General features: G+C 37.0%; 1 protein-coding gene across 7 annotated transcripts in view; it reads left to right on the plus strand.

Annotated features, from left to right (window-relative positions):
- syne1 (spectrin repeat containing, nuclear envelope 1) overlaps positions 1-22,751 on the plus strand; it is a 244,378-nt gene that overhangs the window by 218,594 nt on the left and 3,033 nt on the right. For 6 of the 7 annotated variants that reach the window (NM_001127037.2, XM_018093789.2, XM_018093787.2 and 3 more), the window contains 12 exons: positions 423-605; positions 848-985; positions 1,412-1,603; positions 2,255-2,585; positions 4,304-4,443; positions 6,875-7,001; positions 7,788-7,999; positions 8,543-8,743; positions 10,301-10,429; positions 11,934-12,146; positions 12,834-12,926; positions 15,365-15,423. In NM_001127037.2, the coding sequence (NP_001120509.2) occupies positions 423-605; positions 848-985; positions 1,412-1,603; positions 2,255-2,585; positions 4,304-4,443; positions 6,875-7,001; positions 7,788-7,999; positions 8,543-8,743; positions 10,301-10,429; positions 11,934-12,146; positions 12,834-12,926; positions 15,365-15,423 (2,018 nt within the window). The remainder of the gene's footprint in view (positions 1-422; positions 606-847; positions 986-1,411; positions 1,604-2,254; positions 2,586-4,303; positions 4,444-6,874; positions 7,002-7,787; positions 8,000-8,542; positions 8,744-10,300; positions 10,430-11,933; positions 12,147-12,833; positions 12,927-15,364; positions 15,424-22,751) is intronic. The other variant, XM_018093792.2, reaches the window with a different exon arrangement.

The raw sequence follows: 22,751 nt of genomic DNA on the forward strand, positions 1-22,751 counted from the left end.
ATTGTCTTGTTATCACTGTCTGAAACGAGGTAAGTTATATAAATATCAATGGAATCTGTCAAGAGCTATAAGAATGTAAACAAAAAGCCACAGATCTTAACAATCTATTAATACTCTAATGTTCTCTAAAACTGTCCAAATATTAACAGAATGTAGGTAAACAAAGCAACCTTAATTGATGTTCACTCTTGGTCTCCACCTATTGGCTCTGCTGAGATAATATTTACTTTTTCAACCCCAAAGACACAATGGGTAAAAGGGCAAATAACTATAAACAGTTTTGCACTGATTTAAAAAAGAAAAGGAGTGTTGAACTCAAAACACATTTAGGTCAAATTTTATTCTATTATTATCAGATAACAGCATATAATTATATACCAATTTTTGTGCATAAAGACAACTAAGTAACTTTATTCTGGCAGGCCTTTCAAAGACAAGTCCATGAGAGCTTGACTCAGCTGGAGCTTATAAATAAACAGTACCGGCGACTTGCACGGGAGAATCGCACCGACTCTGCCTGTAAGCTGAAGCAGATGGTTCATGAAGGGAATCAGCGCTGGGATAACTTACAAAGAAGAGTCACAGCTATTCTGCGAAGGCTCAAGGTGTGTATCGGCCAACTGCTAATTGTCAGTCAATGTAACTGCTTGCAAAAGAAAAACACAGAAAATTTAATTTTCCTAAAAAGAACAAACACTTTTAGATCTAGAGATCTTGTTTTTAATCTGTATGTACCATAATGTATTTATCTTCTTTAAAGGACAAAACGAGGTGCAGAACTGAAATGTCTCTTTTTCAAAACTAATTAGGGACTAAACAAAATATTTACTGGTTTGGCTTTTTTCAGCATTTTATTGGCCAGCGTGAAGAATTTGAGACTGCTAGAGATAGTATCCTGGTATGGCTTACTGAAATGGACCTTCAGTTAACAAACATTGAACATTTTTCTGAATGTGATGTGCAAGCAAAAATAAAACAGCTGAAGGTAGGCAATATGGTGCAAAAAAAATGTTCCATCAAGTTCAACCTCTCCAAATGAACCCCAGTGCAGATATATCCAGCAAAAACAACTCCAACATTGACATCCTTCCCTATTAGCTTAAATCCTTCGTGCCTCTTACCAGTTTAGTTGCACATTTCCACACTCTGCATATGAATGGAAAATGTGGTAAACAAGGCAAACTTTTGTGTTATTAGACATTTGACTTCTGTGTTCTTCGTCTATGTGCACAAATGTCTTCCAGCTTATAAGGGAGTTTAGCAACATGTGGGGATGTAATTAAGTGTGGTTCACGTTATTACACACAGTGGATTTATTTTAGGATCACATTTTTCTAAAATAAATGTTTTAAAAAAGGCCTCTTATCTATATTTACTTAAAGACTGCAATTACTTATTTTGCTTTTGTCAGGCATTTCAGCAGGAGATCTCCTTAAACAATAGCAAAATTGATCAAATCATAGCCCATGGTGAACAACTGATTGAGAAGAGTGAACCACTTGATGCAGCAGTCATTGAAGAAGAACTGGATGAGCTCCGGAGATATTGTTTGGAGGTCTTCGGTCGTGTTGAGCGTTATCACAAGAAGCTCATCCGTCTTCCGGTATGTGCTTTTTTATAATCTTTTTCTTGTCCTTGGAAAAGCAGAAACAATTGCTTTAATTCCATTTCCATTAAGGCATATGTCCAAGATATCAAAAAACTTCTACTATAAGTAATTCTGTATACCTATTGTCTAAATACCATATGGGTAGTTTTACACAGCACAGGTTTGGGGTTTGGTTACTTTGGTGATTAATAGTCCTGTATGCGGGTGACAAAAAATCCTACATTCCTCCCTACTGATTTTATTGTCATTATACTGGATCCATTGTGTCTTGTGCATGAAGTTATTAGTCTCCAGAATAAAAAAAGAGCCCATTTGCTATAGCTATAAATACTGGGATTGTCATCTTAGTCTTTAATCATCATCAATCATCATCAATCATTTCATATTTGTTTTCATTATCTTCATTGTATAACATAAAATGTCAAATAATATCTTTTTTTAATCATATTTACTTGCTAGTGTATTGTTTTATGTTACAGTGATTTAGATTTAATATATTTCTCTTTTTAAAAAATCAATGTCTTCATTTGTTCAGCACCCAACCTTTATGTCTTTGGTTGGCATAGCTAAATATTAGCTGCTATATGTTTTAAATATAAACTTTTCCCATGAGAAAAGACCATTAATTATATCCACTGTTTCTAGCTTACTGATGACGAGCATGACTTTTCTGATCGAGAGGTGGATGTTGATGAAATAGCTGATCTCACTGATATCCCATGGCACACAAAGACCGCAGGTGGCACACTTTCACCACTACCCTCCTCTAACCATTCATTGTCACTGATCGTGCCCATGAGAAGTGAAAGATCAGGGCGTGACACTCCTGCAAGCGTGGACTCAATCCCACTGGAATGGGATCATGACTATGATCTAAGTCGTGACCTCGAGAGTGCTGTTTCTCAGGCACTTTGCTCAGATGAAGAGGAACAACAAGATAAAAAATACTTCCCTCAAGGAGCAACTGGAATCACTGGTAATGCCTTTCTGCTATAAGCTGTTTGGAATATTGGGTTCTACATTAGTGATTTATTTGCTACTGTGTCAAGTCTTTTTTGGCAAATATGTTTTTACATGGTGGATACATTCTAGTGGCCTCTACTGCAGTACTACGAGATCATTAATTATCACTAGCTTTATTCTCTACAATATTGTATTGGTGAATATTAAAAACTATTTAAAATTATTGAAATAGTTAAAACTATTTAGAAGCCATACAACATTTTTATCCATAATTGTTTCATGTAGCTGCATACGTTCATGTCTGAAACTCTCTAGTGCTTTATCCGTCTTGCAGTTTGGACACAATCCATTCCTAGTAGGTTAATTGCCTGAAAGAAGCCTCCTGTGAGATACAATGCAAGGGAAAATTAGAAACTTATTATATAAGTAGCATGAAGCGAGTCACTTACAAAGGAGTCAGCAAGGTGCATAGTGTAAAATGCATAAAAGACTACATGAAACTTGGTGATGCACTATACCATTTATTGGTATATACAATATACAGTCTAGTGGCCTCTACTGCAATACTACAATTAAGTAACTATGAATGTCAGTATTTAGTAAAAAAAACAATGCCAAATGTCTTTTCTAAAACTTAATAGCAATATATTTATCAGTAACTAATGCAGAATACAAGTCATTTAAATGCTTATAAAGTACCTTGTAGTAGTGGGTAGGAAAATCTTTTTGTAGGGCAACAAAACCCTGGTAATATAACTTTGCTTAAAAATAAATGTCCAGAATCTACCAATAAGTTCCCTCCATTTCTGGGTCCTGAGGAGAAACTTTTCAGACTATAATATCCTCTGTAAAATGCATCTGAAAACCTTAAAGCCCTGTTGCATAATGGAAGTGTTTTTTTCATAAGCAGAGTGCTAACTTTTATTCTCACAATGGCCCATGCCACACAGAGGATTCAGATGTTTAGTTAATAACTTCCAGAAATGCTGCTCAAGGTAGCCGCGACAATCCTCACTCTGTTCTTGCCTGGAAACACATTTGTATATACAAGCTGCCACTTTCCATGCAATTCCTGGGCAATAATGGAGCAAAGTTATGGATGTTTTTTTGCTGAAATTGCTCCATGTACCATGGGTCTAAAATATCTCCTGCTCTTGCCATGTTGGGCCCTCCAATACAGCTGTGCACTTTACAGCTGTAAATTCTGAGAAGTTTCATTAATTTTTACAGATATAGAGATCACTGAAAGTCCAGAAGACTATGTAAAACTTACTGAAAATATTCTGAAAAAATCTTCTGGTAGGCTACTAGGCAGGATATTGTTCCTGTAACCTACAATATATATAACCTACAATATCACCATGACAACACTACATCTCAATTTATCTAATGTTGTATGGCCACCAACACCACAAGCTACTTTGTATGCATGCCAATAACCTGCATGCCATTAACCTATATTTTACTAGAATGTTACTAGTAGGTGCAACAGAGACAACTAACAAAACTAAAGTGTTTAGTTATTAATCAAATATAACAGGCTATTTTTTAGTTGTGCTTGATTAAGTTACAAATATGCTGTAAGCTATCCAACAGGTTTGGATTAGACATGATAGACTAATTATTTGTCAATACAGTAGTAGCAAGCAACACCACTTCAATTAGTGCTTTTTTAATACTATAATTTAGTGAAAATGTAAATAATATTGCCTGTGAATGATTTTGTTTCAGGGGAGTTTGGTTTAGAAACACAGATTCGCCAGCTAGACAAAGCGCTGGACACCAGCCGCTTCCATTTGCAACAAACAGAGAATGTTATTCGAAGCAGAACTCCCACTGGCCCTGAGCTAGACTCAAGCTATATGGGTTATGTAAGTATTGCTCCAACCAGAAATGTCAGGTTGTTTTATTCCACTCTTTTGCAGTGAGTTGAAACTTGTAAATCTCTTGCTATGTTATTTAGTAACTGCTATCAAATACAATATTCATGTAGCAAATGTAATCTTTCATTGACTGTTTTTAGAGGCAATGAAGGATTAACTGGGCTGCACCTAGGGTAATTGGTACCCAGTATTCATTAAGAGCGTTGGCTCCCATCTATATTGAGAACACTTGTATTCAGCGTTACAAAAATAGATTTTATTTCTCAGATTATACTGACAGGCTGATATTAAAAATATGCAGTTTATTCTGCAGCTTATTCTTCCAGTTTGTGATAATCAAGTGCAAAAAAACATAAGTGAGTTCTTAAACTCACTTACACTTAGGGGCACATTTACTTACTCACGAATGGGCCGAATGCGTCCGATTGCGTTTTTTTCGTAATGATCGGTATTTGGCGATTTTTCGGAAAATTGTCGCGACTTTTTCGTTGCCATTCAGAATGTTGTGCAAAATCTGGCGATTTTTTCATAGCGTTACTACTTGCGCGAAAAAGTCGCAACTTTTTCGTAGCCTTTGCGCCGAGTACGAAAGATTCGGATTCATTCAAGCTTCAGTATGGTGACTTTTCTTGGGCCAGGTTGGAGCTGCAGAGTGCCATTGAGCCCTATGGGAGACTTTCCTTGGGCCAGGTTGGAGCTGCAGAGTGCCATTGAGCCCTATGGGAGGCTTTCCTTGGGCCGGGTTGGAGCTGCAGAGTGCCATTGAGCCCTATGGGAGACTTTCCTTGGGCCGGGTTGGAGCTGCAGAGTGCCATTGAGCCCTATGGGAGACTTTCCTTGGGCCAGGTTGGAGCTGCAGAGTGCCATTGAGCCCTATGGGAGACTCTCCTTGGGCCGGGTTGGAGCTGCAGAGTGCCATTGAGCCCTATGGGTGACTTTTCTTGGGCCAGGTTGGAGCTGCAGAGTGCCATTGAGCCCTATGGGAGACTTTCCTTGGGCAAGGTTGGAGCTGCAGAGTGCCATTGAGCCCTATGGGAGACTTTTCTTGGGCCAGGTTGGAGCTGCAGGGTGTCATTGAGTCCTATGGGAGGCTTCCAAAATCATGCTAAGTCTGAAAGTTTCGCCCGCTGCTATCGAGCGCTGAATACGAAAAAGTCGCTACAAGATACGAGCGCATCGTAATGACTACGAAAAACTCGCGTTTTTTTCGCGCAAATCGTATTGGTAATGAAAAAGTCGCGACAATTTCCGAAAAGTCGTAAAGACACCGAAAAAATCGCAAAAAATACGAAAAAGTTGCAAAATGTTCGTTTTCCAATTCGGATTCGTGGGTTAGTAAATGTGCCCCTTGGTGTCTGCTAAATATGTTCAAGTTTTTTTCTTTGCGCTGAATTTTTTTCACACCAAATGGTGAGCTTTTTATTTTTAAAAAAATCATAATTGTGCAAAAAAAAAATCTTGTGCAAAAGGGGGAAAAAAAAAGGAATTCACTTTGTGTAAGAACAAGAAAAGAAACAGGAATATTGTCTGTCTGGTGTTCCCATCCATTTGGTGATCTGGGCAGCCACACAGACCGACACAACCAAGTCCAACTCTGCAGGTGAATTGAGTTATGGGTGTACCTATTGAGTAGTGGCTTGTTGTTACTAGCTCATTATATATAGGAAATAATATTCCAGGTTTGGCTAGTTAATAACCTGTGACACTAGAACAAAGTATGTTAAAAGGCATGCACTATCAGTCAGGTTTATTAGGAAACTAACATTAAAATGACTATGTTGCTGCAAAAAGGTGGCACAAACAAAACACAGCTGCTGTTTTAAAATTATGTATTAATGTGATAGCTTTAGGTATTCTAATATTAGTCTACCATGTGGCCTATGGTTGTTACAGACTGTATCACAGATGGCAGAGAACTGATGAACTGATGTACTGATGTATTGCTATTGGTTGTAAATCTATACAAGATTATAGATAGACTGTGGCCAGTTTGTTTGTAAAATATATTTCTGATTATAGAAACCTAAAATAAGTATTGCCATTTGCAAAAAAAAGTGGTGTTATGTATACATTATATTTACGTACTTGCTAAACCTTTTATTGATTTACTTATAATAATATATTAAATCACCCCAGATATTGTAGCTTCTAAACAAACACCAACAACCATCACAAATACATATATATAAGTTTCGATGATTAGGTACTGCTCACACAGCACTTAGAGTTCATTTTCAATATTTTAATGATGTGATCAGACACCTAACGTTTCGGCTGCAACACCAGCCTTTGTCAAAGTTACTCGATGTTCAGTGTTTGGCGGGAAAATATATAATATATATATACATACACACAAAGAAGTGTTAGAATTTTAACAAGATTTTAATATAGGACCAATGATATTCCTTATGTTTACTAGATGAAACTTCTTGGAGAATGTCGGGAAAGTATAGACACTGTGAGGAAGGTAAGCGGGAAACTAAAAGAAGAGGAGGAGAAGATTTCTGGATTCATTAACTTGAACAGTACAGAGTCACAATCATCAGGTTGGTTAATATTAATAAAGGCTTGAGGATCAGAAGGCTTTTGAATAAATGCAAAAGGAGGTGCAAAATACTAAAATGGACACAAGATATAGCACCATTTTATGCAATCAACATAGTTGGGGTCATTTACTTTTATCTATGGTAGAAGTGCAAGAGCACTAAGGGGCATGCCTGGTGGTGGCCTGTGTCCTCTAATGCTCCCTAATTTAGTTGGGGGTGATATGGGAGCTCCTGTGTGCCTCCCCCTTATGAATACAGTGCCGCAGAATGCAGACAGTTGTATTCATTGGGGCAGCAATTGAGAACCAGAAAAAGATTGTGTGTGCTGTTTGTAGCTGTTTTTTGCACTTTGCACACTGCCTCCCTCTTTATATGTGTGTGTAATGTCAGAGTACCCATTCAGCCTGCTAAGATAAATGGCTTGCCAGCAAAATACAGGACATAATGGTTACAAATGTACCTTTAGAGGGTAGCAACACATTACACACCACTGACTGGCATGTAGGGGGATCACACACTAATGCTGTTATTAATGGCTTGTGCCTGAAGAAATAGCATCAACACACAAATGGAATAAAAAAACATGTGCCAAAACATATATGCTATGCAACAAACCCAACACTATGTTATGCTTGCATTGGTCAAAGGAGTTTGCCAGTAAAAAAATAGCAAAGCATCCAATCACTATTCATATTCTAAAATTGTTTAATAGAAAGCATTGTGGGGAGTTTTCATTTACATAATATAAGCTTCATTAATACTTAGATTTGTCTTCTGCTCTTTCAGGAGTTATAGAACGTTGGGAGTTAATTCACGCCCAAGCTCTTAACAAAGAGCTCAGGATGAAACAGAAGCTTCAGCAGTGGCAACAGTTTATCTCTGACTTCAATAATGTTTGGGATTGGCTGGGAGATACTGAGGAGGAAGTGGAACAGCTTAATCAGTTAGATGTTAGCACTGACATCCAGGCCATAGAACAGAGGATCAAAAAGCTGAAGGTGGGTATCAGAATAATATGTGCAACTTACAACTAATCATGTGGAAGGTAGATATAATAAGGTGCTTCTAGTGTTTTTGGATTCTGTGTCTTACACTGGTTCTGTTCAGCTTAATGTTAGCACAGTGTAGAAATGGGAGGATTCATTATACAAAAGCAATATATATATATATATATATACACACTAGGCAGGAATTACAATTTGGTGCAAAACAATCCCATTATGGTTAGGAATTAAATTATTGTTATCCTAATTACAAAAAGATACCTTATATGGAAACCCTAGGTCCAAAGCATTCTGGATAAGTCCCATACCTGTACGAGGAACTCAAGCCTTTTCAAGTTGTTTTACCATGTAAAATATTAATTCAATTTGTACTATGCATTGCACCAACAGGGTATTAGCCTTTAGTGCAACATTGACTGTTGTGTATAACTTGTACCTTTATTAAAGTAATAGATACATCATTCATTCCCTGATTTTGTGCTGTTCCGCATCTACCTTACAATCTTTTTACATAAATCCCTTTATTCTGCTCCTTAGGAACTTCAAAAAGCTGTTGATAGTCGCAAAGCAATTGTTCTTTCCATCAATTTGTGCAGCTCTGAATTTACTAAGGCCAATACTCCAGAAAGCAAAGAGCTTCAAGATCGGCTAAAGCATATGAACGTGCGATGGGAACGTTTGGGCAGTGCACTGGAGGAATGGCGCTATAAACTGCAAGATGCATTAATGCAGTGCCAGGTTTGTCCTCCACCTCAATCTTCTCTGTATGGCGTTTTAGTTCATTTCTGTGTATTTTATTTAAATACCAGTTTTTTATGCCAATATGGCAGAAAAGATTTGACAAATTAAAGGTTATTTTACTGGGGAAATCACTATAAGCATGCAACTTATTACATCCATTCTATGCATGTAATATTTTTTTATTTAACAAAAAAAGTGTGAAAAACTGAAATGTAATGTGGCATCTGAAAGCTTGAAAGGTCATGTAGACGTCATGATAAATATATCCAATAGTGGAGATTTTGCAAAATTACAGTTTTAGCAACATTTCTTGCCAAACCAAATGCACTCAGTTATACAAGGGCAACTGGGCTGCTATCTGTCATGCTGTTCAGTAGCTCACAAAGCTGATCAAAATAACTAATTTTCCTGAAATTGGCAAGCAATGGCAGGTACCAAGTTCAACGGTGTGTGACTCAGTAGTCAGTAGTTTATTTGCCATGTCTTGTAGGAGGTATTCAGTCACATGTATTTCTTTTTATGCCTACGGATGCCAGAAAGTGAAACAGCACAAGGTGTTAGTGTTAATACACATAGTACAATTTCTCTAAAGCATTGTAGGGTGGATTGAACTTTTTTATGATTCCCTACTGCATTTGTACTTTTAAACCCTATAAGTAAATTAAATACATTCATACTTCAGCTATAAAAACAGTTATTTACAGATTTGGTGGGGGGCATATAGAGTATGTGGAAAAGTACAAAACAACATTTGGAATAGCCCAGTAAATCTTTTATATTGTTATGGTCCATGAGTTTAATAAATTAAAGAACATAGTTGTGACAAGCAAATAATGGTTTTGAAAATAATTTAAATGGCTAATGATTTTCCCCCTTTGTTGCATTCCCATTGAATTTAATAACTTATGGTTTGCCTTTATTGCCAGCTGCAACACATTCCCAGACTAAGCAGATGAGTGAACTTTAGATTGTCATTACAGTAATAAAACTGAACTGAACTTGGTACTATAATCTGCTGCCTTCTAAACTGCTGCCTTCTATTCTCGAGCTGCCTTTGCTGTATTGTACTGCCAAAATACTTTGCATCAAAGGTTGTAGCTTTTAAGTAGTACAATGTGCACACTAAAGCAGTGTTGTTGGCGTATAATGTTTTAAAAGTAAGCTTGGTCAGTAGTTAATGTCATACATGCAGTAATGTCTTGCGCAATCATAATCGGACTCATTGACATAAGCAAGCGTTTTAAAAAGATATTGACAGCAGAAATTAAACCTTTTTTTACATCTGTCATAACATAGTCTTTGCATGCTATTTAGGTCAGGTTTGGGAACTTCGAGAAATTACTTACAAAAGCAAACCTATCAGCAAAGAAGGATCAACAGGACCTATAGGGAACTTTTAATGTACATTCATGTTTTGTAGATTAGTGTCAGTGTCACTCTAAGGCTATAACTTACAATGTTAATATTATACTTTATTGTGTATCACATAAAAATAAATAATCACTAACAAACCGATTTTATTCTGGTGATACTATTATTTCTGTCCAAATGTAGGACTTTCATGAAATGAGCCACGGATTACTTCTTTGGTTAGAAAACATTGACAGAAGAAGAAATGAGATCCTTCCCATTAATCCCGACCTTGACTCTGACACTCTGCAAGATCATCTAAAACTTTTATCGGTATATTATTTTATGCTAAGTTATAGTTATGTTGTGTTTGATTGATACATTCTGGAAATCATAAAGTATATTTTACATTGTTGATCATTTAGTCATGCTTTTTAACGTAGTTAGGGGACTTCCAGATGGGCTGCATTCTTATGTGCAGGAGCCCCTGTGATGAATTAATACATCATTGAACATAGGCCTACAATGTAATGGGCAGCACCACAATAATGTACTAAGTGGTAAAACCTTTATCTGGTACAGCAGTCGGCTTTGCCAGATGGAGCGATAAATTGATAGATAGATAGATAGATAGATAGATAGATAGATAGATAGATAGATACAGGCAACACACAAGAGCACTTCAGTACCTTAAGCAGCTGATGAGGTGCTTTCCAGTAAAATAATAGAAGCAAAAATTGTTGTCACTGGTGTTGACACTGAGACAACTGATACATGGACCTAACACCCTGAGCATGGATCAGATCAAAGAAACTCATACTTGGCTTGCAATCAGTATTAACGCTGGCCATTAGAGCTTCTGTACAACTGGCATCATTTATGTATAAGCAGCATCCAGTCAAAGCATCAAACAAAAGGGAAACTGATTAGAACATGTCCATTGTATTGTGAAAAATGCTAACAGTCTACAGTTCTCACTTCAGTCATCATTTAGAAGCAGCACTGGGTATGACAGGCTGACCAACGAGACCCCATTTTGAATGCATATGTCTGGTTGTGATCCTGTGCCCTGGCATAAAATGGCAAGAGCACTAAAGTAATACAAAGAGCTTTTGGGAGTTCTAATGGCTCTAATTTCCTTATTATTTGTTGAAATTATTTGGCCAAGAGTTTCAGTTTAAACGGCAAACGTTGTTTAACATTTTTTATTTTTTTTCAATCTCAGCAGACTCTGCTAGGGATTATCTGCTATGGATTAGGCTATTGTTATGTTTTTGTGACCATGGAACCTGAGACAGCCACAGCACAGCTGAATCTTGTTCAGTCACCTAATGTTTCTCCACTTGCTAAAATTTATTCATTCTCATATGACCACATGCAACTGTAAATGTGCCTGTCTCTGCAAATGGAGGTCCTTTATTTATTATACCATCATATTGTTTTAATCAGATGTTCTAAGTATTGTTTGTTCGCTAAATACTTTGGCACAACTTTTGTTTCAATATTAAATGTTAGATTTAAAGGGAAATTATAGCATGTAATGTGGTCTTAATTAATTAATTAAAAATACTTATTTGATCTTAATATTGATACAAATAGGCCCATTTACTAATGATCAGATTTTTTCCGATTCAGACTGTATATGGAAATTAGACCTATGAACACACATGAGAAAGTTCTGTTTTGGGGATTCTCTTTATGACAGGATATTCCCCTTTGGATATTTTAGTCCATTCAATATATTTGTTTTAAGGCGGTTACATTGTATTTGAAAAAAAAAAAAACTATTTCTAGAAATGTTTTTCACAAAAATGCTGACGTTTTCCTTGTGCAACAGCAAATGAAGCGTGAGTTGCTAGAGTCTCAGCTAAAGGTGGCGTCACTGCAAGACATGTCCTGCCAGCTTCTGGTGAATGCAGAGGGCAAGGATTGCCTTGAAGCCAAAGAGAAGGTGCATGTCATTGGTAACCGCCTCAAAGTCCTCTTAAAAGAAATAACTCGTCACATCAAAGATATAGAGAAAATATTAGACATCTCAAGCAATCAGTTGGTAAGTAACGCTGTATTGAAACTTTCAATATAAGCCATAGTCACATTCAGAATAAGCAGTATAATAATTTGCTAATCCCCAAAAAATCATTTTGCCTCCAGAATTGTAGCAGTCTGAAATGATTCAAAACAAATTGTAATGCTTTTGGCACAAAATAAAGAAAAGTTTCTATTTGGACCTTGGAATGGTGATGTTTAATCCTACCTTAGTATGCTTACCTCAGGTTGGAATAAACACTGAGCCTTATATTTGCTTAATAGCAACCACCAAACACAGGGACAAAAGTAACTCAAGACCTCTCTGCTCCAGGCATCAAGGGAATATGCAGTGGGACTTCTGTCTTTCCCTCATCCTGTCATTAATGTAATGGGTGCAGTTTTAAAAAGTTGGAAGGGACCAACATGGACACCCACTCCCAAGCCATTGCCATGCTGCCTTGGCCATAATTCTTTGTACCTGAATCCAGTATTTTTAGGGACTAATTAATGTCTGACAAGTACCTGCCAAGGTGCTATTGAGTAAACACAGATATGCAGGGTTCTGTATATAAGATTTTGGTTGAAGAAACTTTAAAGCTAAGGTTAATTTTCATACAATATAAATTCCACTTTATGACTTGAATACCACCAGTATTTTACTAAGCAAAGAAAAACTAAAGAAATTAATACATGCCATTTTAACACCTAGGAATTGACTTCATGGTCTTCAGCAGATGAATTGGACACTTCTGGATCACTAAGTCCAGTCTCTGGAAGAAGCACTCCTAGCAGACAACGAACGGTAATATGGGCCTGGTATTATGGCAACCAGCTAAGGAAAAAAATAGAGAAATAGACAGAGAAAAACTTTCACATGAACTTTCTCAGGACAGGCAATCCACAAGTCCCAATGTCCTAAAAGCACATTGTAGCATTCACCTTCTCCTGCACCCCCAACATTTCCATCTCTGCATGTGTAAAGCAAAAAGAACAAAAAATTACACCTTGTCCTTTTTTTGATTAAGCCAAGATTATTTTCATCTTTTCTTACAGTTCTGTTCAGTTGTTTCAATCAGTTTTTCTGTGGTTGTGGAACTGAATTCATTTGCACCTTAGATGAATAACATCTGTAATTTCTGACACCTATGAACTATGTGACTTTCTTAATTGATTTCTCTTCATTCACTTGTTTTTCCTGTAGGTCTTAGTGGCAAAATGTCAGGGAAAACTGGCTTTTCAAAGGGCAATTCTAGTTTTGATCACATGTCACATGTTTGTGTATTTTACAATTACTCATAAACAGTCATTACTCAAAAACATATCTGAAATATTATTGAATACTTGTAAAATATATAAACCTTAAATTTCTCTAGTGCAATACATGAATGGGCATATACACACCTATGCTTAGCAAAAGCTCTGAGAAATCTTTATTCTGTTGAAATTGTCTTCTGCCTGAAAAATGCTTAAGCACCTTCCGTGATCAGTCTGTAATCTGGCCTTGAAGTACCTACAGCTATTGGCCTTGCCATCTACTCTTCATACATTCTCAATAAACAGGACTCAGCCCCTTTTAAATTTATGTCTCAAGGAAAACTTGAACCAGTAATGGCAAACATATAAATACTGTATATATCATTAAAGGTCTTCTAAAGCCTACAATACACTTGGAATTTAATTAGAGTGAGGCATAGGGCTGCTGTGCAATTGCCAATATTCAACAGCCCTATCGTATAAGACAGTGCCCCAATGCAACTGTAACCTCCCTATTCCTCTTCAGTATTTGGAAATATTGCACAGTGCACCACCTTGGAATGCAGAATCTAGGTAATGATGTGCATGCACACCAGCACCAGTATCTGTGGGTGTCACTCTCAGAATAATATGAGGTTGGAGGACTTCATTGAAAGAAACTGACAGTTAAATTAGGGTTGCACCAGGGCTTAGGCATTGGAAGCAAGCCTGCAGCTTAAATGCATCTCTATTATTTAGAACTGTGGTTGCCCTTGAAGTTTTGGTAATTAAATATTAAGGACAAATCTGTGGGCATGCTTGAAAGTTCTTAATTAGCAGAATGTATTTATCTGTATAATTGGAAGCTGTCATATAGTACAGCTTTTTCCTGCAAGCTAACATAGACTCCTAATAAAATTACTCCCAGTGCTCCAATTATCATTATGATTTATAAATTCCTTTCTTCTTATGCTATTTAAATCTACTGGTCAGTATAAAGCCCCTATTTTGGGAATGGAGTTTCTATTTAAATCATCACTTGCCTATTACTTGGAAATATTCAGGCCTTAATTAATAGTGTGGTAAATGAAGTTCCAGGGCCCCTTTGCATAGCATGGGCACGTGCCCCCCCCCCCATGATGAAAACATATGGTCCATCTGTAATATGTCTATAGTGTTACAGGAACAGAAAAGAACCTGTTGCAGTCAGGGTGCTTACTTTATCTATTGGCATCCAAATAACAATGACCAAAAGGATACAAATTTCAGGGGGAATACACTTCCATTCCTGATAATGTTTGTATGCCCTGGAATAGGCATTACCAACTGCAATAGGTGTTCTTGCAGTTCTTGTACTACTATTAGATGCATTAATGCCCAACCAGGTATTCAGGCAGTGAGTTACACCACTGTAGGAGCCATTTAAGCTAAGTCTTACCCCCCATGTGTAATAAAAGGCACTACGTTTGCCCAGGAGCTGTTACCAAGAGCAACTAATAAGATAATTGTGTTGACCAGTAAATGCTTCCTGCTTGGTTGCTATGGTTTACTGCTCCTGGGCAAACTTAGTGCCTTTTATTACATAAACCCCTTAGAGACATTCCCAAATTCGCTAGGTCTCATTGGGTTGTTTAGCGCCACTGCAGTAACCTATAGCAACCAATTAGACATTTCAATTTCTAACTTGCAGCAGAATGGTAAAAGCTATTTGCTGATTGGTTGCTATGGGTTGCTGTATTGGTGCAAAGTTCTGTGTTGGTATATTAGTCACAATCATTAAAAAGCATAGCATGTAACACCTCTTCAGTGCTAAGCTCTTGTATTATGGGCAGCCTGAACACTGAAAAGCCAGTTTTCCTATCTCCTGGGTATTGGTCACCTCATATGATTTTATTTTTTCCTTTGCTGCACTTTTTTGTGTTATTTTTTTTTCTTTCATCAGTAGCTTGTCTTTATTTGCCTGGACTGAACATTCTTCTTTCTTTACCCCCTGTTCATTGCAAACAGCCACGGGGCAAATATAGTGTCTCACAGCCTGGACCCTCTGTCAACAACCCACCTAGCAGGTACCTTATTCTCCTGATTCTGCATTCTATTCTAGAATACAAAGGGGATGATAGAAATAATCTTTTTTTGTGCTCCTTTGGGTAGATCCTGTATCTGCACAATACATAGTTATGTTATACAAATACAATAATGCTACACTCTCTCCTACCTTTACATATAATGTTGCCTAATATGCATTTTGTGCAAACTTTAAGGATTCACATTTTTATCATCCCCTTTATTTCTAGACTGCAGGTAAAGTTAGGACCTATTCCATTCATTTTTGGAGCTTGCAGACTGCCAAAGTGGAATAGACACGTGGGCTCTAAGCAGACTATTAGTCTTTTCACTTTGTACTTTCTGAACTCTTCAGTGTCAGAAACAATGAGGTTATTCTCAGGTTTGGTGGTGTCATCTCTTTCTTGCTAATCCCACTAACCTTTACTAACATGTCTGCTTCCATTTCCTGCACATATCTCTCTGACCACAAGAGTGCAGACTCGCAGCTTTAGCTTTTTGCTTTTTGAATTCATGTTTGTGGAAATCAGCAATTTTGCAGACAGATAAAGCTTCCTTTTTAAGTTGCTGTCATTTTTGTGTGCTTTAATCACATTTTCTGTTAGCCTATCCATTCCCCAACCCCACCCCAAGTAGGTGATATACACTTTTGATATATTAGGGTGCCCTGTGCCCCTGTGTACTTCGGCTTCTTCTCTAAATTATTTATATTACTCAAGTACAGTCCTTCTGCCTGCACCAGTCACATGTAATACTGTGATATAAACAACTTGTGATCCCAAATCCTTAAGTGCAAATGTGGGCTACATTTATTATAGACCTTGTGGTAGCTTCTGCACGCATATAGCAAACAAACTGCCTTGCCATAACTATGCACATGAGATTATTAAAGGAACACTAACACCAAAAAATGAAAGTGTATAAAAGTAACTAAAATATAATGTGCTGCTGCCCTGCACTGGTAAAAGTTGTGTGTTTACTTCAGAAAGCCTACTATAATTTATATAAATCAGCTGCTGTGTAGCCATGGAGGCAGCCATTCAAAGGAGAAAAGGCACAGGCACATAGCAGATAACAGATAAAACACTATTGTATTCTACAGAACTTATCTGTTATCTGCTATGTAACCTGTGCCTTTTCTCCTTTTTTCCAGCTTGAATGGCTGCCCCCGTGGCTACACAGCAGCTTATTATATAAATTATAGTAGTGTTACTGTAGCAAACACAACAGTTTTACCAGTGCAGGGCAACAGTGCATTATATTTTTATTACTTTAAAGCTCTTTCATTTTTTAGTGTTACTGTTCCTTTAAGTGTTATGAGGTTTTTATACAGATTTCTGGCTAGAATGTTAAAGCTATGCTGAATGCTTCCTTTAAACTGGAAGTACTGAGTCGTGCTAAAGACAACAATACTCAGTACTTCCATTTTAAGACTCTCTTGTAATAAGAATTCTTTAAGCTGATGTGGATGTTTTCTCAGCATGAACCCAGGGACTAGAAAAAAAACATTTATTCTAGTATTGTCTGGTAAACAAAACAATAGTGTTTTGTATTTCATTAAACAGAACACATGGGGCCATAGTTTCTATTTACATTTACACCTGCTCCAACCTTCTTTACATCTAAAGTAGGAGGCTAATGTATTATTCCTTCCCACTTATCAGGGCCAGAACTAGGGGTAGGCAAAAGAGGCACCTGCCTAGGGTGTATCAGTGAGACGCACTGTGCAGGTACCTCTTCTGCCTACCCCTAGTTTGCACTCTCTTAGCCGCACCAGCGCTTCTCTCTGCCAGCTGGGTTGCCTAGGGTGCCCGTCTGGCTTGGCCCACCCCTACCTCTTATTACCTTCTGTAATGATATCTTCTTTTTTTATTAGGCCTGAAAATACAAATCTCTTTATGCAGATCTAGGGATGCATCTAAATTTAGCTTTCTCCAAAATCTGAATTTAAGAGAATGCTTAATAGTGCTACATGCTCAAGCGCTGGTGGGCCCATACACTATATTTAGCATTGTGTATATTTCTTCAAAATACATTGCTGGCACCAGATTAAATGTTCATCACATGGTATACATATGGTGCAGAGGGTGTGCTGCCCATAAGCATAGAGAGTGAGGCATGATGAGTGTTGTGCGTAAATGGAAAATTTGTACTGCACAAAATACAATTGTTTGCAGGCCTGTAGATAGGATTAATCTCCTTGCCAAAGCAATAATAGTGTGCAAATGTTATTTTAATGTAAAATTAGGGGGGGGAAGATTTATTTATCAAGTTTGAAATTAGATCTCACCACAGAAAAAATCACCCACTCTCTGTGTGTGAATGTTTCTGGTAATGCCATCTCTAAACCCATCAGTAGCAAGTTTGAGATATCTGCTAGAGAATCCAAAAATGGTTATTAATAATTTCATGATTTCAAAAATGTTCTGTTCTGCCAGAAGGCTACACTGCTCCAGCCACTGCTTGAATCTCTAACATACTAGGTTCTGCTCTAAACTAAGGCACAAGCTAATATCTGGCTAAGAAAATGTATTTTCAGATATGATGAACATGATATTGGGCAAGTACTTATACATTATGGGCCAGAATCAAAGCATAAACTTATCCCATAAAGTCAAGTACTCCAGAGGTAGACTATAACACTGAAGGAACCACCAAATGATAAAATCTTTAACACAAAGGGGTTGTTCACCTTCAACGTAACTTTTAGCATGATGTAGAGAGTGCTATTCTGAGACAATTTGAAATTGGTCTTTATTTTTTTTTTTATTTGTGGTTTCTCAATTATTTAGCTTTTTATGTAGCAACTCTCCAGTTTGGAATTTCAGCAGCTATCTGGTTGCTAGGGTCCACATTACCCTAGCAACCAGGCTTTGATTTGAATAAGAGACTGGAATATGAATAGGAGATGGCCTGAATAGAAAGGTAAGTAATACAAAGTAACAATAACAATAAAACTCTAACCTCACAAAGCAATAGTTTTTGGCTGTCAGGGTCACTGACCCCCATTTGAAATCTGGAAAGAGTTATAAGAATAAGGCATATCATTCAAAAATTATAAAAAAAGAAAAAATGAAGATCAATGGAAAAGTTGTTTAGAGTTAGCCATTCTATTACATACTATAAGTTAACTTAAAGATGAACAACCCCTTTAAGTCTGGAAACTGTTATTCTTAATCTATAAAAATGACTTACAGATATTAGTTTTCATCTTATAATTAGATAACACTTTATCTTAAAAACTCTAGTAGACCACAGCAAGAAAAGAAAGATGATTAAGCTACACCTTTGATCTGCTGGTAACGGGGATATTTAGAATTTTATTTCTGCACAGTTTGCCCCTCAGACATGTATAAGATTAGACATTTCTTGCAGCATGTGTCTTTTAATGTTAGGATTAATATGGTAACCAGCTGTATCAGTGACAAGTATTTGAGCATGTTTTGTTGAGGCCAACATGGAAATTAAAGCACTGAGCTATCACCGCCTTTTCAGCTCATCTTTTGCATTGCCAAACATCCGGCCCAGTGTGCGTCTTAACAGCTTCGCAGCTTTCAGCAAGGTCCACTCTCTAATAACATTGCAGCGGCAGCAGCATCCTTTCTTTCCACCAGCACTGTTGATTAACACATCTTTTTGCAGTACAGCACAATATTTAATTTGTCATTCAGACAAGCATGGAATACAAACGAGCTTCAATTGAATGGAGAACTTAATCAAAAGCACAAGCCAGACAGGTTGCGTTTGATGTCAGCTGCGGCAGTAACTGATAAAACAGTACAGGCTGTCACTGTGTTCCTTATTATTTTAAATGCTTCTGATCAGAGTATGCTGTGTTTGATCTTGCACTGGATCAGTAACCTCTGATAGACTACGGTTTTAGCACAAATATAAATAAGCAGGGTTTCCTGGGCATTTTTAGTACTTAAGAACATTTATTGCATCGTTTGTTGATTGTGTGTAAAGTTGAGTTTGCAGCAAAGAAAATGTGGGCTCAGTTCTGGAAAAGTTCTATAACTGAAAAAAGCAAAATAGTCATGTTATGATTAAAGCAGATGTTCACCTTAAATTAACATTTTCTTTTATTTTCATATGGTTATTATAAGATAATATCACATTAGTTTTCATTTTTTATTTTCCTTGAGTCATTTAGCTTTTTAAATTTTAAGTTCTCCTCTTTGTAATTTAAACTATTTTCTAGGTCCCATTTACCCTATCATCCAGGTAGCGGTTTAAATGACAGATTGGAAGGTTAAAAGAGAGACCCTAAAAAGAAAGAAGTTTTTCATATTTGTGTGTTTGCTTCAGAAACACTACTAGAGTTTATAAAAAAAACCTTGGTGTGTAACATGGGGGCATTCATTCCAAAGGGAAAAAAGGCACAGGTTATATAGCAGCTAACAGATGAGCCCTGTGGAATACAATGGTGTCTTATTTGTTATCTGCTATATAACTTATGCCTTTTTTCCAGCTTGAATGGCTGCCCCCATGGCTACACAGCAGCTTATTTATATAGACTATTGTAGAGATTCTGAAGCAAACACACCCGTTTTACCAGTGCAGGGCAACAGTAAATTATATTTTAATTACTTTAAAAACACTTTAATTTTTTGGTGTTACTGTTCCTTTAAGGTGACCATACATGGGCAGACTTAAACTGACAATGCAGGTCCTTTAGACAGATTCTGCAGCTTATCTGCCCGTGTATGGGCACCCCCGGCAGGCCTAACCATCCAATATCTGACCTAAAATTGGACTGATATTGATCGACAGGTTTGATTTTCTGATCAGATCGGTGACTGCATCAGCTCAACAGATTCTATTTCCGTCATTGTAACTTGATTGGATTACTCCGATCACAAACCTTAGCTGGGCATATTGGCAGGAAGATCCGCTCTCTTGTCAACCTTGCCAAACGATCAGATCTTATAGTGTATGGCCACCTTTAGGGATTTTTTTCCTGATTTTGCCACCCAAATGGTGGGCCAAAATTTGACTAATTTGATCATTTGTCCCCTATTAAATGAGCAGATGACAGCAGTGTCCCTATGCAGACTTTTAGGTAGAGGACCCATTAGTGCACTGCCCAATGAGATTTTAACCCTATTTAATAAATATCTGATCCAGAACCAGATTATATACTTGTACATGGGACAATGAACTACTGAGTCTGGACTGGATGTGTTGCCCATTATATCTTTAAGACTAGAAAAGAGACTCGAATAAATCAAGCCCAAATTTATCTCTCAAAAAATAACCCTTTATAAAATTACAAACAGTATATAACGTACCAAACAATTAAATGAGGCTCGGGTGTAAAAAACCCAGAGCCTATCACTTAGTAACAGGTCCCAAAGATTATCAAGGTTCTGCCGAGAGAAATGTGTATGTGTGCTCACCGTTATCCAGAGGTGGTCCGGGTGCTCAAGGCCCTGAACCCGCAGCTGAAGGGAGATTTCACCAAAGTTGAAAGGAACATCGAACACACCGGACAGTGGAGTCTGCTTAAAATACGATCTTTATTCCTTCATCTTAAAAAACAAGGTGCCTGACGCGTTTTGTGCGTTTAAGCACTTAATCTCTCTTTGCCTTAATAAAACTTTGTATATATTGATCGATATATTTATATGTAGACTTATGCTACGCATTTTTTGTATGGGATCGGATGTTCTATTACTTTAACTGGAGTCTGTAGAGGATGTAGGAAGCGGTCTGTTCCTCATTCCATTTTAATTAGGAGGGGGTGTGTTTTTTACATTGTTCGTCACAGCCATTTCACTATTTAAACTTGTTTGTGATTACAATTGTTTGCCTATGATTAAGTGCTTAAACGCATGAAACGCGTCAGGCACCTTGTTTTTTAAGATGAAGGAATAAAGATCGTATTTTAAGCAGACTCCACTGTCCGGTGTGTTCGATGTTCGATGTTCCTTTCAACTTTGGTGAAATCTCCCATTATATCTTTAAGTCTATTTATCATTTCCCATAAAGGCAAATGGTTATTAGAAGATGATGGTTGATGGCCATCATTTTGTCCGCACTCATTTTTAATCTTAGCAGGTACCAGAAATATTCAATGTATCACAGTATGACCAATATAAACTGTAAATTGTGCAACAGCAGTTATATGGATAGCCATGTATTGCTAATATACACACATACCGAAGGCTGAGGCAGTGATGTAAATCTAGATAAACTAATAGCACCCACCCCCAACCCCCAATTATAATTATTATTATTATAGCAGTTTCCCCTGTTGTTTTTTGGCAGAAGTATATTTTTTATTGTTGTGTGCTTAGAAGTATAAAGCATTACAAACCAACCAAAAAAGCCTTTATGAAAAGCTCTCTTCTGTGAATTGCTCAACTTCATAACTTCACTTACCAGCAGGTTATAATCTCATCTTGAAACACAATCTTTAAGGAAAAAAGTAGATTGCTTTAAGCACATTACCCAAATTTACAAAGCAGAAATATTAGCCATAAAGTGCTGCGTCGTTTTAGTACTTACAAGTGCTTATTTCAATGGTAAGCCTTAGTAAATGCACTCCAGCCTGGATAACCAATCAGCACACACTAGCATTTCTGCCTTCTGTAATTTACAGTGTTAAATCATAGTCACCAACTGTGCTCTGGCATTTTCACGTTTATGGATGACCTTTACTTATTATGGGGTATTCAACTAAAAAATGGTAATCACACTTTTTATTTTGAGATAAAGTGGTCAGGCAGACTGGCTAAGGGAGTATTTACTTGTATCTTCAAAAATGAACTAGAAATCGCAAATTTAATATAACCAAAAGAAAATACATTTTTTGTTACAGAGAATGCTTTATAGAATCCCTCAGAACCCTATAGAACCAAACATGTAGCTTTATTAGGTATGTGCTAGCATTATTGCACTCTCATGGGATTGACAGGTTGTTTTCTGTCTGTACATACATGTACTGATCCTCTGATCAAATGCAGTGAAGCACATTTTTTGCTGTTATTGTTCCAATTTATCCTTTATATTGGTCAGATACATGGCCAGCAGTATAGTAGTAATAAGTGTTGTTCTAATGGATAGTTGGACTGTTGTAAAACCTGTTAATAGTACAAATATGGGCGATGTGAACATTTTTCCTATGCCCAAATGTATTATATAGTAATAGTAAATAAAACTGTAGAGTAGCTGTAGGAGAACATTCTTGATCACTATGATGGCATTGGAGGGAATTCATAAAAAGGTTTAATTGCTGCTTGCTATTAGTTAATACACAGAGTTTAATATACTGTATATTGCTGTATAAACACCCTATAATTTGTCATATATATATATATATATATAT

This window comes from Xenopus tropicalis, chromosome 5 (assembly GCF_000004195.4).
Source record: "Xenopus tropicalis strain Nigerian chromosome 5, UCB_Xtro_10.0, whole genome shotgun sequence".
Classification (NCBI taxonomy): domain Eukaryota; kingdom Metazoa; phylum Chordata; class Amphibia; order Anura; family Pipidae; genus Xenopus; species Xenopus tropicalis.